Source organism: Podarcis cretensis (genome assembly GCF_951804945.1).
Source record: "Podarcis cretensis genome assembly, chromosome: 3".
In the NCBI taxonomy this organism is placed as follows: domain Eukaryota; kingdom Metazoa; phylum Chordata; class Lepidosauria; order Squamata; family Lacertidae; genus Podarcis; species Podarcis cretensis.
The window spans coordinates 85148801-85160171 of record NC_137172.1 but is presented as its reverse complement, the minus strand read 5'-3'; the positions used below and the strand labels follow the sequence as shown (position 1 = coordinate 85160171).

General features: G+C 42.2%; 1 protein-coding gene and 2 long non-coding RNA genes across 8 annotated transcripts in view; 2 read left to right on the top strand and 1 right to left on the bottom strand.

Moving 5' to 3' along the window:
* The window catches only part of HMGN3 (high mobility group nucleosomal binding domain 3), a 36246-nt gene that overhangs the window by 1691 nt on the left and 23184 nt on the right, over positions 1-11371 (bottom strand). For 3 of the 6 annotated variants that reach the window (XM_079970599.1, XM_079970598.1, XM_079970596.1), the window contains 5 exons: positions 9363-9413; positions 4718-4747; positions 3631-3678; positions 519-632; positions 7-400 (listed from right to left, as the gene is read on the bottom strand). In XM_079970599.1, the coding sequence (XP_079826725.1) occupies positions 269-400; positions 519-632; positions 3631-3678; positions 4718-4747; positions 9363-9413 (375 nt within the window). In that variant the 3' untranslated portion in view covers positions 7-268. Of the gene's footprint in view, positions 1-6; positions 401-518; positions 633-3630; positions 3679-4717; positions 4748-9362; positions 9414-11371 lie in introns of those variants that run through there. The other 3 variants (XM_079970597.1, XM_079970600.1, XM_079970601.1) reach the window with 3 other exon arrangements.
* The window catches only part of LOC307212975, a 39708-nt gene that overhangs the window by 22382 nt on the left and 5955 nt on the right, over positions 1-11371 (top strand). The gene's annotated exons all lie outside the window — the stretch shown is intronic.
* On the top strand, positions 640-7655 carry LOC307212953. Its single transcript, XR_013837282.1, has 2 exons — positions 640-2503; positions 7066-7655. It is a non-coding gene; the product is annotated as an uncharacterized lncRNA (long non-coding RNA).

Here is an 11371-nt window from a genome sequence, read left to right as displayed (position 1 = left end):
CTGCAAAAAAAGGAAACGGAAAAGGTTTTGGCAACTGACCGCTACATGTAAGTCTCTTTTTTTTAAAAAAGCAGCACAACCAATATGCAATCTTTCCTTTTGCAGCATTTGTACAGCCCAGTTCCAGACTTTTAAACACTGCATTGATATAGACAGGACATCTATAAACTTACATTCATTGGTTCCTGATTTTCAAAAGCCAGAGAAACCTTACCTGCCAGCTTCAATTGTTCACAATGAAAAGCACCACACTACTATCTGCCTCTATTCACTGCACACATGCAGATTGCTCTACCGTACCCTGAACTTTCACTGTTTCAATCTGCCCTTTTACTGACAGTGTGCTGGGTGGGGCACCTCTGGATGCTGAAACACTAACAGTGGAGCGAGAGATGCGGATCTGTAATAACATCACGGGGCAATAAAAAGAAATATTATGAACATGCTTGCAATGGCTGGAAAAACCGAATTACAAAACACAACTGAGTGAATCGGCAGGAGTTCTGCGCGCCAAGTACCTCTTCAGTGTTACTTTCACCATTTTCAGACGGTGCAGTACCTTCCTTTGCCGCTTCCTGCTTTTCATCCTTCTTCCCCTTAGCACCTTTGCTGGCCTTTGCTCCGGCTTCCTTCTGGAAAACAAGATCAAACGGAGGGAGATGGATTCATTACAGAACCCAGAAAGCTCCCCAGGAACTGTGAGTGCTCTGCAAAAACCCATCAGAAATAAATCACTGGAGGCTCTCTTGGCACATTGCACAAGCACCTGGAATCCCAGAATTGTAGAGTTGGAAGGGACCCCGAGGAACATCTAGTCCAACCCCTGCAATGCAGGAACAGGCAGCTGTCCCATATGGGGATCGAAGCAGCAACCTTGGCATTATTAGCACCGTGCTCTAACCAACCGAGCTACCTATGCACAATCCCTTTCCGCCTCCACCCCTCCAGGTTTTGTGTGAAGAGGGAAAGGTACATATGCCAGTCCAGAAATGAGATTGGTGTACATATGTTTGCACGCAGGAACCCAAGTCAACTAAGCATCTTTCTTCACCACTTCTGTGGAAGACGACCAAAAAACTACAAGGTATTTTAATCTTGTGCACTGAAAATATTTTGACTTAATCTGATGGATTGTTCCAGTAGAGAAGTAAACTTATCTATCTATCTATCTATCTATCTATCTATCTATCTATCTCTGTCTGTCTGTCTGTCTGTCTGTCTGTCTGTCTGTCTGTCTGTCTCTATCATCTCGGGAAGTGCCTATATATTAAGGACTGGCTAATAAGAACATGGAATATGCTAGAAGGTGAAACTCCAGACAACTAATTATCCAGACTAACACTTCTTGCCTGACAGCTGTTTCTACACTGGACTGATCCTGTTGACCTTATAAATCAGGCATAGGCAAACTCAGCCCTCCAGATGTTTTGGGACTACAACTGCCATCATCCCTGACTACTGGTCCTTTTAGCTAGGGATGGTAGGAGTTGTGGTCTGAAAACATCTGGAGGGCTGAGTTTGCCTATGCCTGTTATAAATAAATTAAGGCACTAAATCGAGTTGAAATGATATTACTTTAGTTCTCTTTGATGTGGAGGCACAAAGGCTTCTCACTAGGAAAATGGGTAGGGGAGGAGCCTGACACATGCAGAACTTCTCCATGCTCTCTAACTCGCTGAGCACTCATGTCTCAAGCTGGAGGACCCCAATGATTTGCGGAGATTGGAACACTGGACTTCCTGTAAGTGTTCTTAAGGTCAGTGGAGAGTGGAGCTTGCAAGAAATGATCAATTCCTTTTCTAGAAGGCAAGGTCAAAACTTGCAAAGAGCATTTATCAGAGCCAGCTGGAAGGGGAGGCAACCTGTCCCAGATTTGGCCATAGCAAGAAAACCCTTAACCATGTAGTATAACCAGGTTAATTTATTCATTCATTCAATTTGTCTCCTGCCTCTTCCTCGGAACCAGGACTCAAGATGGCTCACAAAAATAAAAATAAATAGGCTGGGGGTTTTCAGGGAACAACAGCACTGCAGGGCAGTTAAGTGTTTTGCCTTGATTGCAGGTTGGAGGACTATGCTGAGAGTAGCTTACACCAGCCCTATAATGTAGCCCACTGCAAATATTGCAGCTCAGAGGTGGGCACCCTCCTTTCAGGCCAAACCAAGCCCTCACTGTATGCAGGGGGGGGGGTGGACTATATATATATTTACAGGGCTCCAGAGCTGTATACAAATATGTACTCGGCTCGCCAATTGTCCAGCAATTTTTGGATTGGGAGAAAAAGGCGGAAGGCAAAGTGAGTTTAAGACAGGGCTGCAGAACAGCTGGAAAACAACTGCATGCTCATCTAATTAGGATTTACCAAACTGTGTGCAGCCCTTAAAAGGCTAATATAACAACACAAATTACTTTGCCACAACGGTATTATTTATATCCCGCCTTTATTTCCTGGAACTCAAGGCGACACACACTTCCTCCATTTTATCTTCACAACCCTGTGAGGTAAGTTAGGCTGGTAGTGACTGGCCCAAAGTCACCCAGTGAGCTTCATGGCTGAGGAAGCATTTGAAACTAGGCCTCCTCAATCCTAGTCTGACATGCTAACCATACACAACATCAGTGCTTCTCCACCTCTGGTACTGGGCATTTATCCCAAAGTAGCGCAAAGTAATATGTCCCATCGCTGCAACAATTTCCATTTGGGCAACAGGAATTCCCCTCTCCATTTGCTATAGATGTTCCCCTAACTTTCCAGAGCAGATTTGGGGAGGGTGCAGGGTGCGTGAAAAGGAAAGAGGGGAGGGCGGAAAGTCCCTTGCTCTGGCGGGATGCCCATTCAAAGCAGACCTCTCATATCTGTGCTTTTCGGTTTCAACTGACACTGGCTGACAGCTTAATTGGGAGACTGCTACAGCTCTAGACTCCAGAGAAGCGGGATATCGTTTTTCTTGGGGCTCCTTTGATTGTGGAGCGGGCTATAAAGCTATTGCTTATCAGGCTTAAATCTGATGGAAGGGAGGGGGCGCAGAATTAATCTCAGGAGTGTCCATTTTATTTTTGCACCTTGTGAGAATTAGATGTTTTTGGCTTTCGTGACAAAATAAAATTTAAAATGTGGTATAGGTGCACCAGCAATGAAGAACTGCAAGGTACTTACTATGTAAAGTAAAAACTATCACTAATTTGTTTTCCAGAGACATGCTCATGCAATCATGGAACAGAGCTCATGCCCAATATAGTCTCCTAACTTAAAATTTTGCTAAGCTGAAGAAATTGATTCATCATTCCCTTTCCCATAAATAGATACTGTGTTTTCACCTCTGAATGTTGTTAGTATCTGTGCTTATAACAATACATTATGTGACAACTATCCCAGGCTGTGAGCCTACAACTCAGGTTGTTTACTGTTGCAAAAGTTTCACAGAATTGACCCACAGTTGCTGCCTTTTCTTATGTTAATCCTACATTAATTTTAATTACTTTAAGATGTAATGATTTCATTAACTATTAACAGTTATAACCCTCTATTCATGTTGGGTAGACTGAGCAAGGTAATATAGCAGTACAGAGAAAGCGCCCAGTAGGCAGAGTAAAACAAAAAACAAACCACTGTTAAAATAAATTTTTACCTTAGTGGTTTTTCTTGGCTTAGGCTCAGGTTTTGGTGGAGCTGGTTTCTAGGAAAGAATTTCAGACAATCCAAGCATTATAACAGTTGCTACCAATTGTTTCTTAATCTTTCCCCTTTCCCCACTTCTCAACATGTGACACCAAAGAAGCCAGAGGCCATTTCTACAGATAGGCTTCAGTCAAAATTACCTTCTATATCTTATCAAAATGTCTGAAAGTCTGGTTTTCTGCACGTTATAGATGTACTGTGAGAAACAGTTTCCCGTCATCTCCAAAAGAGGTTGCATTTCTCTCTACACACACACACACACACACACACACACACACACACAAAATGACCACACATTTCTTTTCTGGACAGGATATAAGGAGCCAGCCAACCAACACAACATGTGAGTTTGGTTATTCAGATTCCTGTGAATCAGGGATGGGGAGCCTGTGGTCCCCCATATGTTGATGGACTCAAGTTCCAATCAGCCCCAGCTGACATCGCTGATGGTCAAGGATGATGGGAACTGTAGTCGAACAACATCTCGAAAGCCACAGGTTCCTTGTGCCTGCTATAAAACTCAGAAACTTTAACAACTGGAGTTTAATATTCTTTAATGACTGGGGGTGCACTCCAGATATCCTTTGCAGACTTTGGAAAGTGACACATTTCATCCAGAGGAAGGGGGCCACAAATAGTGGAGCTAGTTCTACTACTTGCCTTAGGGGAGAGAGGCTGCAAGAGTTTGGCTGAGTATCTAAAGCAGGATCAGGAGTGCTGATACCCAACATTGGAAGATCTGTTCCTTCCAATATGCTCTATGTGCATATTTGTAGGTAAAATAAATTATTATAAAAATGCTACAGATCTTGTGCTCAGACCAAAAGGAAACAAAACCCTTCGTAGTTGTCCCGGGGCTTCTTGCTGCTCAGGAAAGTTTGATCGAGGCCTGATTTACATTCAAGGATTAAACACCAAATCTAGGTAACATTGGCTTACCACTCGCCACACGGCATGGCCACTGCCACCTTGTCAAGCTTGACATGAGAAAGAATGTGGCTTCCTATCTACACAAACAAGCTCTTATAAATACTTACAGCTGACAATCTTGCAGATCGTCTTGTTGGCTATAAAAAGGAAAGAAAATATCTTTGTAGATTTGCAGCAGTTCACATCCACACAAGGCAAAAATCTGTCACTCATTTGCCAACAAAATAAAATGTACCTGAAAGACAACAGAAGTCTTTATTACCAAATGCAAAGGTCTTTGCATCCTGAGGGATTATTGTTTTACATGTACGCGATGTACTTGCTCAGCTTATTTGCTTACTACATTTTGGAATCTTATCTTCCTGTTTGTTTCTCTACGGTTGTGGAAACCTCTTGTGGCAAGATCAGTGGAAATTATTTCTGGGACTGTGCTCCAAGGCACATTATGAACAAACAAAATCTAAAACCCCCATTCCCAAAGCCCAAGTAAGAGTGACTTGGTGGCCTTTGGAGCTTTCTAAAAATAATAATGCCGTATTCTTTGAGCACCCAAACACTGGGGAATAAATAATGCACACCTAGTAAACTAGACTTTCTTGATGTGGAATTTGGATTCTTTTGCAACGGAATCTAAAGAGTCTTGATGCTAATGTTTGAAATGTGATACTATGATCAGAAAACATCGGTGCTGACACGGAATCTTTAATTTACTGCTCCTTTTGTAAACTGGAATCTGGTGGGAGAGAATCTTGAAAAGTCGTAATTTGTAAATAACTGGTAGAGTTGTGCGGAAAATCTGAGAAAAGTACAACCATGATTTTTAAGGGGAATTTGGGGCTTCATGGATTGGCGAGTGAAGCATCAAGCCACACATTCATTTAGAGGAATTTTGAATCGGAAGTACTTTTGCTTTCCTCTGTGACGTAAGTCAGGCCAAACTTAAAACAACAATGTACTATTCATTTTAATTAACGCTTTTAGAGAATTTATTGCAAGGCAATGAACAATAATATAAAGTTCGGCATGAAACAATGATATCAAAAACACTCCAATAAAATACTAAAATAATAAAAACAGGGGGCAAAGATACAAACAACCCAAGGTTATTAAGATATCACCAAGTCCAGCTGTAGAAAGCAAACCCATCAACTGAGCTCTCCTTCAAGAAAAAGGCCGTGGCAAAAGGCATGTCTTCAGGTGAAGGCCAGCTGTGGTCCTACGGTACACAGGCACCACCAGCACATTCTGCTGTTTTTCTGATCTAACAAAAATGAACCATGAATGGGGATACGGTCCCACCCATGGAAAGCCTATTGGAAGCTTGAGAAACTGCCAGACATGGTTGAGTAGGAGGGAGAAAGTCACATTCATCTGGGGAGGGGACATACACAGTACTCCTGCGCCACCTAAGAGAGAACCCTTCAGGGGTAGCTCTTCACAGTGCTAGCCATCTGTTCACATGCTATAAGCAAATGACAATCTCGGTGCAAGCATCCCCTGCTCCGTGTAGCACTGTCAGTACTGACAGGGCTGACCACACCTTAGGAAACAGGAAAGGGAGAACACTATAATATTAGTATTTGGTGTGCCACCTGAGGCATGCCTGTAGTTTTTGTACCATGTTTGTGTTTTCTAGTTGAGGATTTTCTCTTCCCCCTTCCAGGCTTGGGCATGCACTGGACATTTCACTGGCAAAGCAGCAATGATGTGATATGAGCACAGGACTGGTATGAAAAACACATTTTCTTTCCTAAATGCATGCATCTCAATCTAGTAGTCTCATACATGGTTGCACACATGGAGTTGCACCTGGAGGAGCATGTGCAGAAGAAATTCTGGCCAAGTCTGATGTTTGTGAACTACTGTGCAAGAGCTAGAGGAATATCGTTCAAGAGGTTGAGAAAGTTTGCTTTCCTCGCACAAGTATCTTGCACTAAGTCAGGAAAGCTGCTGCTGCAAACTGAAGAGGCCTTCTTCGCCTTGCGGAAGGGCACCTTTTAGCACACACAGACCATAAATTTTCAGCTCCACAACCAAATTTCTTCACATGACGTAAATAAGCCTGCGCAGCACACTGAGCTCCAGGTCAGAGTAATGAAGAGAATTATTCTACTTTATCACACCAGTGTCAGCCTGCAGTAACATTCCATTTTTCCAAAAAATGACCATTTCATTCAGCTGCTATGGTTAGCCTTTTACTCGTGTTTCAAAAAAAAGTATATTCTTCTACACAGTCATCTTAAGAAAACATCAACTACCCAACACAACTTTGCCTCCAGCCAATTACCCTCACATGCTTCACAAATTTTTACATTTCTCATTTCCACAATTAACATTCAGGTTTTTTAAGTTCAAATATGCCCTCTAGAGAACATTAAAAGTGCTTCAGAAGAGAGGCAATTCATTGTTAATTATCCCAGGCACTTGGTTTTATAAATAAAATTTGTTCTTTCAGATTGGTAACTTCTTTGAAAATAAGGACATTCATACATTGATCCGATCAGGAAAAGCATTCCCTTACTGCGCGTAAGTAAATCAAATGTTAGCGAAAATGCCTGCAGTTTTGAGACTAGCTTAATGCATCAATTGCTTTTAAATGAGTGTAAGTGCTAAAAGTTGGGGTTTTTTTGTTGGCTACTTAGGTCACACTGTGTCATCTCTTATACAAACGTATCCTGCACCCACCTGCTATCATCTACACTGGCACTAAATGGACCCTTGTATAGGTGTTAAGGTTGCACAATTCTGCAAAAAGTTGTGTCTAGGAAGCTGTCAAACCATTGGTCTATCTATTCCGTACTGTCCTCACTGACTGGCAGCAACTCTCCAGGATTTCGGAGGGGACATTCCCATCCCCAAGTGGAGATGCTGGGGATCAAACCTGGAACCTTCTGCATGCAAAGCAGATGTTCTGCCACTGAGCTATGGCCCCTACCTGATAAATACAGTCTGCATGGAACTGTATACAGTGTGCCTGCAACTAATGTGTGTTTAACTTGCGTGCATTCAGCTTTATGTGCTTGGCAAAAAAATAAAAAAAATAAAACGGGGATGGGCATCTGGGAAAAAAAGTATTTGGCAATCCCACTTGCACCCCATGTGTTTAAACTATGCATTATTTTGGCTTCAGCTGCAATCCCCAGAATGTAGCCCCTGAGTAAGTTCCAGGCTTATAGAAACAGGAACAATGATAAACTCTCACCACGCTGCTGTTTTCTACCTACCTGTCTGATTTGCGCAAGTCTATCAGCTGTGCTTCCCAGGAAGAAAATGTTTTTAAAGAGTAAGAGAAATGCAAAATAAGGCGGCGGCTGTCAAAAAACAACCTTAAGATTATGACTGGCAGCAGAAGCTGCTTCAAGCTGCCCCCCAAAGAGATCCAAAGCTGGAGAATGTCCCAGTCGTAAGGAGCAGACCAGGGCATCCAGGCTGCCTCAGCAGCAGACCAGTGAAGTGAACAAAGGCAGTGCCAGACGGAAGCGAGTTCACTTGTAGAGCAGACATGCCCTCAGAGTTAAGTCTTCCAACTCAACAGTGCCTTTGTACATATTCTCAGTTTTAGGAGACAGAAGTGGGAACTTACAGAATTTAAACAGCAGCACATTATACTGCCTAGTGATATCATCACCATCATTTATAAGCTGCTTTTAAAGCCAAGCCTTCCCAAGGCATTCAGACAACGTGTCAACGATATACGATCCATAATAAACAGTACGAGTCTCAGCTGAGCTTGTATATTCCATGCAGCCACAATCTGTACCATGCTAGTGAGAAAATTGGTGTAATAATAAATAATTAGAGCTTGGTTCAGTCTATTATCATGGCTGCAAGTACCCTACAAGGAATAACAGGACCAGGTTTCTCTAAACAAACCCACACCCCAGTGGCACACAGAATTTCCAAGATGCTGGTCACTGATCTTCCACATCAAGTCTCTTTTAGCTATTAAGAGGCCCACAAACTTCCATAATCTGCTGTTGTATCTGGGTCCTTCTTCTTCCTCGTTATATATTAATAATAAAGTCATGCCAGACAGGATAAAACAGTGGCTTTTTCAATATCTTCTGTGTAAATGAACTTTCTGTAATAGCTTTTCTGATGTGGCCAGAAAACAGATTTTGCCATATCAAGATTTTCATTGGCTGTCACAGGCTCTGCAGAGTTTCAGACCAGGGACACCTGAAGATGCCAGTGATTTAACATGCATGCAAAGGGAGTGCTCTCTGATGGAGCTAGACCAGCCAGCCGCCATCTGAAAGCAAGCAATACACACACACAATCTTAGTGTTTAGTTTCTCTCTTTTCTTATGGCTCTTATTGCTGAAAATATATTCAGCTAGTGCTTGTAGTATAGTATTTCAGAATCAAGGAATCTATGCAGAAGCACAGGAGATGACGTTTTGAAGGTCTGCAGTTTCCTGTCGCTCTCTTAAACCCAGCAGAAAATCGGACTCAGCAAGCAAATTTGTTTTAACTTGTGTAAATTATCAGGTCACAGGTGTGTGTGTGTGTGTTTTGTTCATTGACCCAGAATATGAGTTAGTCGTTGTACTGTTAACTTTGAATATGAATGACACAGCACACAAACTATTTCAGGCCTGACTCACCCCTCACAGATAGTTGCATGTACTAGCGGATAAGTTGCACTTTGGCTACATGTGAGCTAACTCTACTGTCTCGCTAGTATTTTGTCTTATAAAGTCACCAATTTATAAAGAATGGTTGAGAAATGAAGGAGGGAGTCACACTTGCCTCTTGTTTTGTTAGTTTCGCGGCATCCTTGCCTTCAGCACCCTCTGGAGACTAGGAAGGAAATGATAGAATTTAGTTAGTTACACTACATTCTACTTCCTTAAATCAGACAAGCAGGATAGAAATAAGAAAGCAAAAGCCAAGAATTACACATTATTCTATCCCTCTAAAATACTACTCTTATTTTAAGTGCTTTACGTGTTTCAGAGCAGCAGTGATGAGCGCAACCTTGACTTCATGGTGAAACATGATAGCAATAGGTTGCTCTGTCTCTAATACACGCATTTTAATCAGGGATAGAGCATCTGACCTTGCCAGTTTTAAAAACATCTCTGAAGCTGGCTTTACATTTCCCATTAAAGGTAGTTTTAAATTACACATGAAATAAACTTCCTGAAAGGCTTTCAAAATTCACTATTTAGTTTTAATAACAAACAAAAGTCAATCAAAATACCTGTCAAATGGTAGCTCAGCAATTGCGTTGCCTAGCTCTAGGGGGTCAGGGTAATGGAGTGCAATTGCAAAATGTATTTAAACTTCCCTCAAGAACAGACAAACACTGAGACAAGAAAAGCACAGGCTAAATATGCATTTCCCTTGCTTCTACACATGACAGTAACAGAACATCGCTTTAAACAAAATGGCAGATTTACAAGACGGCATTCAGACACATCCTGAAGGCGCTTCAGAATTCCCAGGCTACAACCCCAGTGCTGAAATCTTGTCTATTTAAGTTTTTCATTGTGGCAAGAATCAGGCTTTCCCCAAGGATACGACACTGGCTGCCTTACAGCCTAAAAAAGATGGCACTCATATGCCTCAGCTGAGTTTCCAGCTGATTAACAAGGTGCGTTCATAGAGGGATGCAACAGCTGGAGATTGATATAATAAGGGAATGGAGTGGAGCTTGAGGCTTAACCTAACAAGGATGTAGATATCTCTTGAAACACCAAATGCTTCGCTTCCCACAGGCATGGGCTCCTCCAATATTAAGAGATCCATGAGGTAGAAAAGACAAATGGACCAAACTAAGGCACGGGAATTGATTTTCAAATTCATCCTGCCTCTCATGTAGGCAGCCATGAGGTCGCCCCATTTTCCCCAGGACGCAAGTAATGCCTCCGGCAAACTGACAAAGGATACAATCTAGGACTGAGTGATGCCCAGTTTTCAACATCGCAATATATCACCAGCTAAATAGATCACCAACATATCACAATGTCTGAAATAAGGATGTAACTATGTAGAGGCGGACGGAGTACAGTTGTACCTCGGAAGTCAAGCCGAATCCATCCCAGAAGTCCATTTGACTTCCAAAGCACAGCTTCTGATTGGCTGCAGGAAGCTCCTGCAGCCAATCGGAAGCCGCGGAAGCCCCGTCGGATGTTCGGCTTCCAAAAGAACGTTCAAAAACCAGAACAGTCACTTCCGGTTTTCAACCATTAAGGAGCCGGAACGTTCGACTCGGGAGCCAAGGTACGACTGTAATGTCCTGGCAACTGCTACTACTTTGGGGTTCTAAAACTGATACATTTTTACTTAAACATATTTTTATAACTGTTATTTTATAATACAGAGCAACAGGGCAGCAGGAATCATGAGAGAAAGGATAACCAGCTTCACAGATTTTCCCACATCACATTTTTTTTACATAGCACACAAACACATTGTGAATTACGATCTATTGCCATGTCAAATATTATGAAACCCTATCACGATGTGGACTTCAAGCCGATTTTGGATGATGTATTGATGCATTACCAAGCACCACTGCAATTCAATACTCAGGACTAAGCTCAGTGGGAGTGGCCACTGGGTAAATAACAGAAGAATCATATACATATCTACTCAGAAGCAAGTCCCACTTAATTCAACGAGGTTTATTCCCTTGCATTGCAGTCTCGGTGACTAACATCTCATTTACAGTTTTCTGCTAAAGGGAGACCTGAATGCCTCAGCAAAGAAAATTGAATTAGGTTTCTGTTGCAAGCCGCAATCCTAGAAAGTGA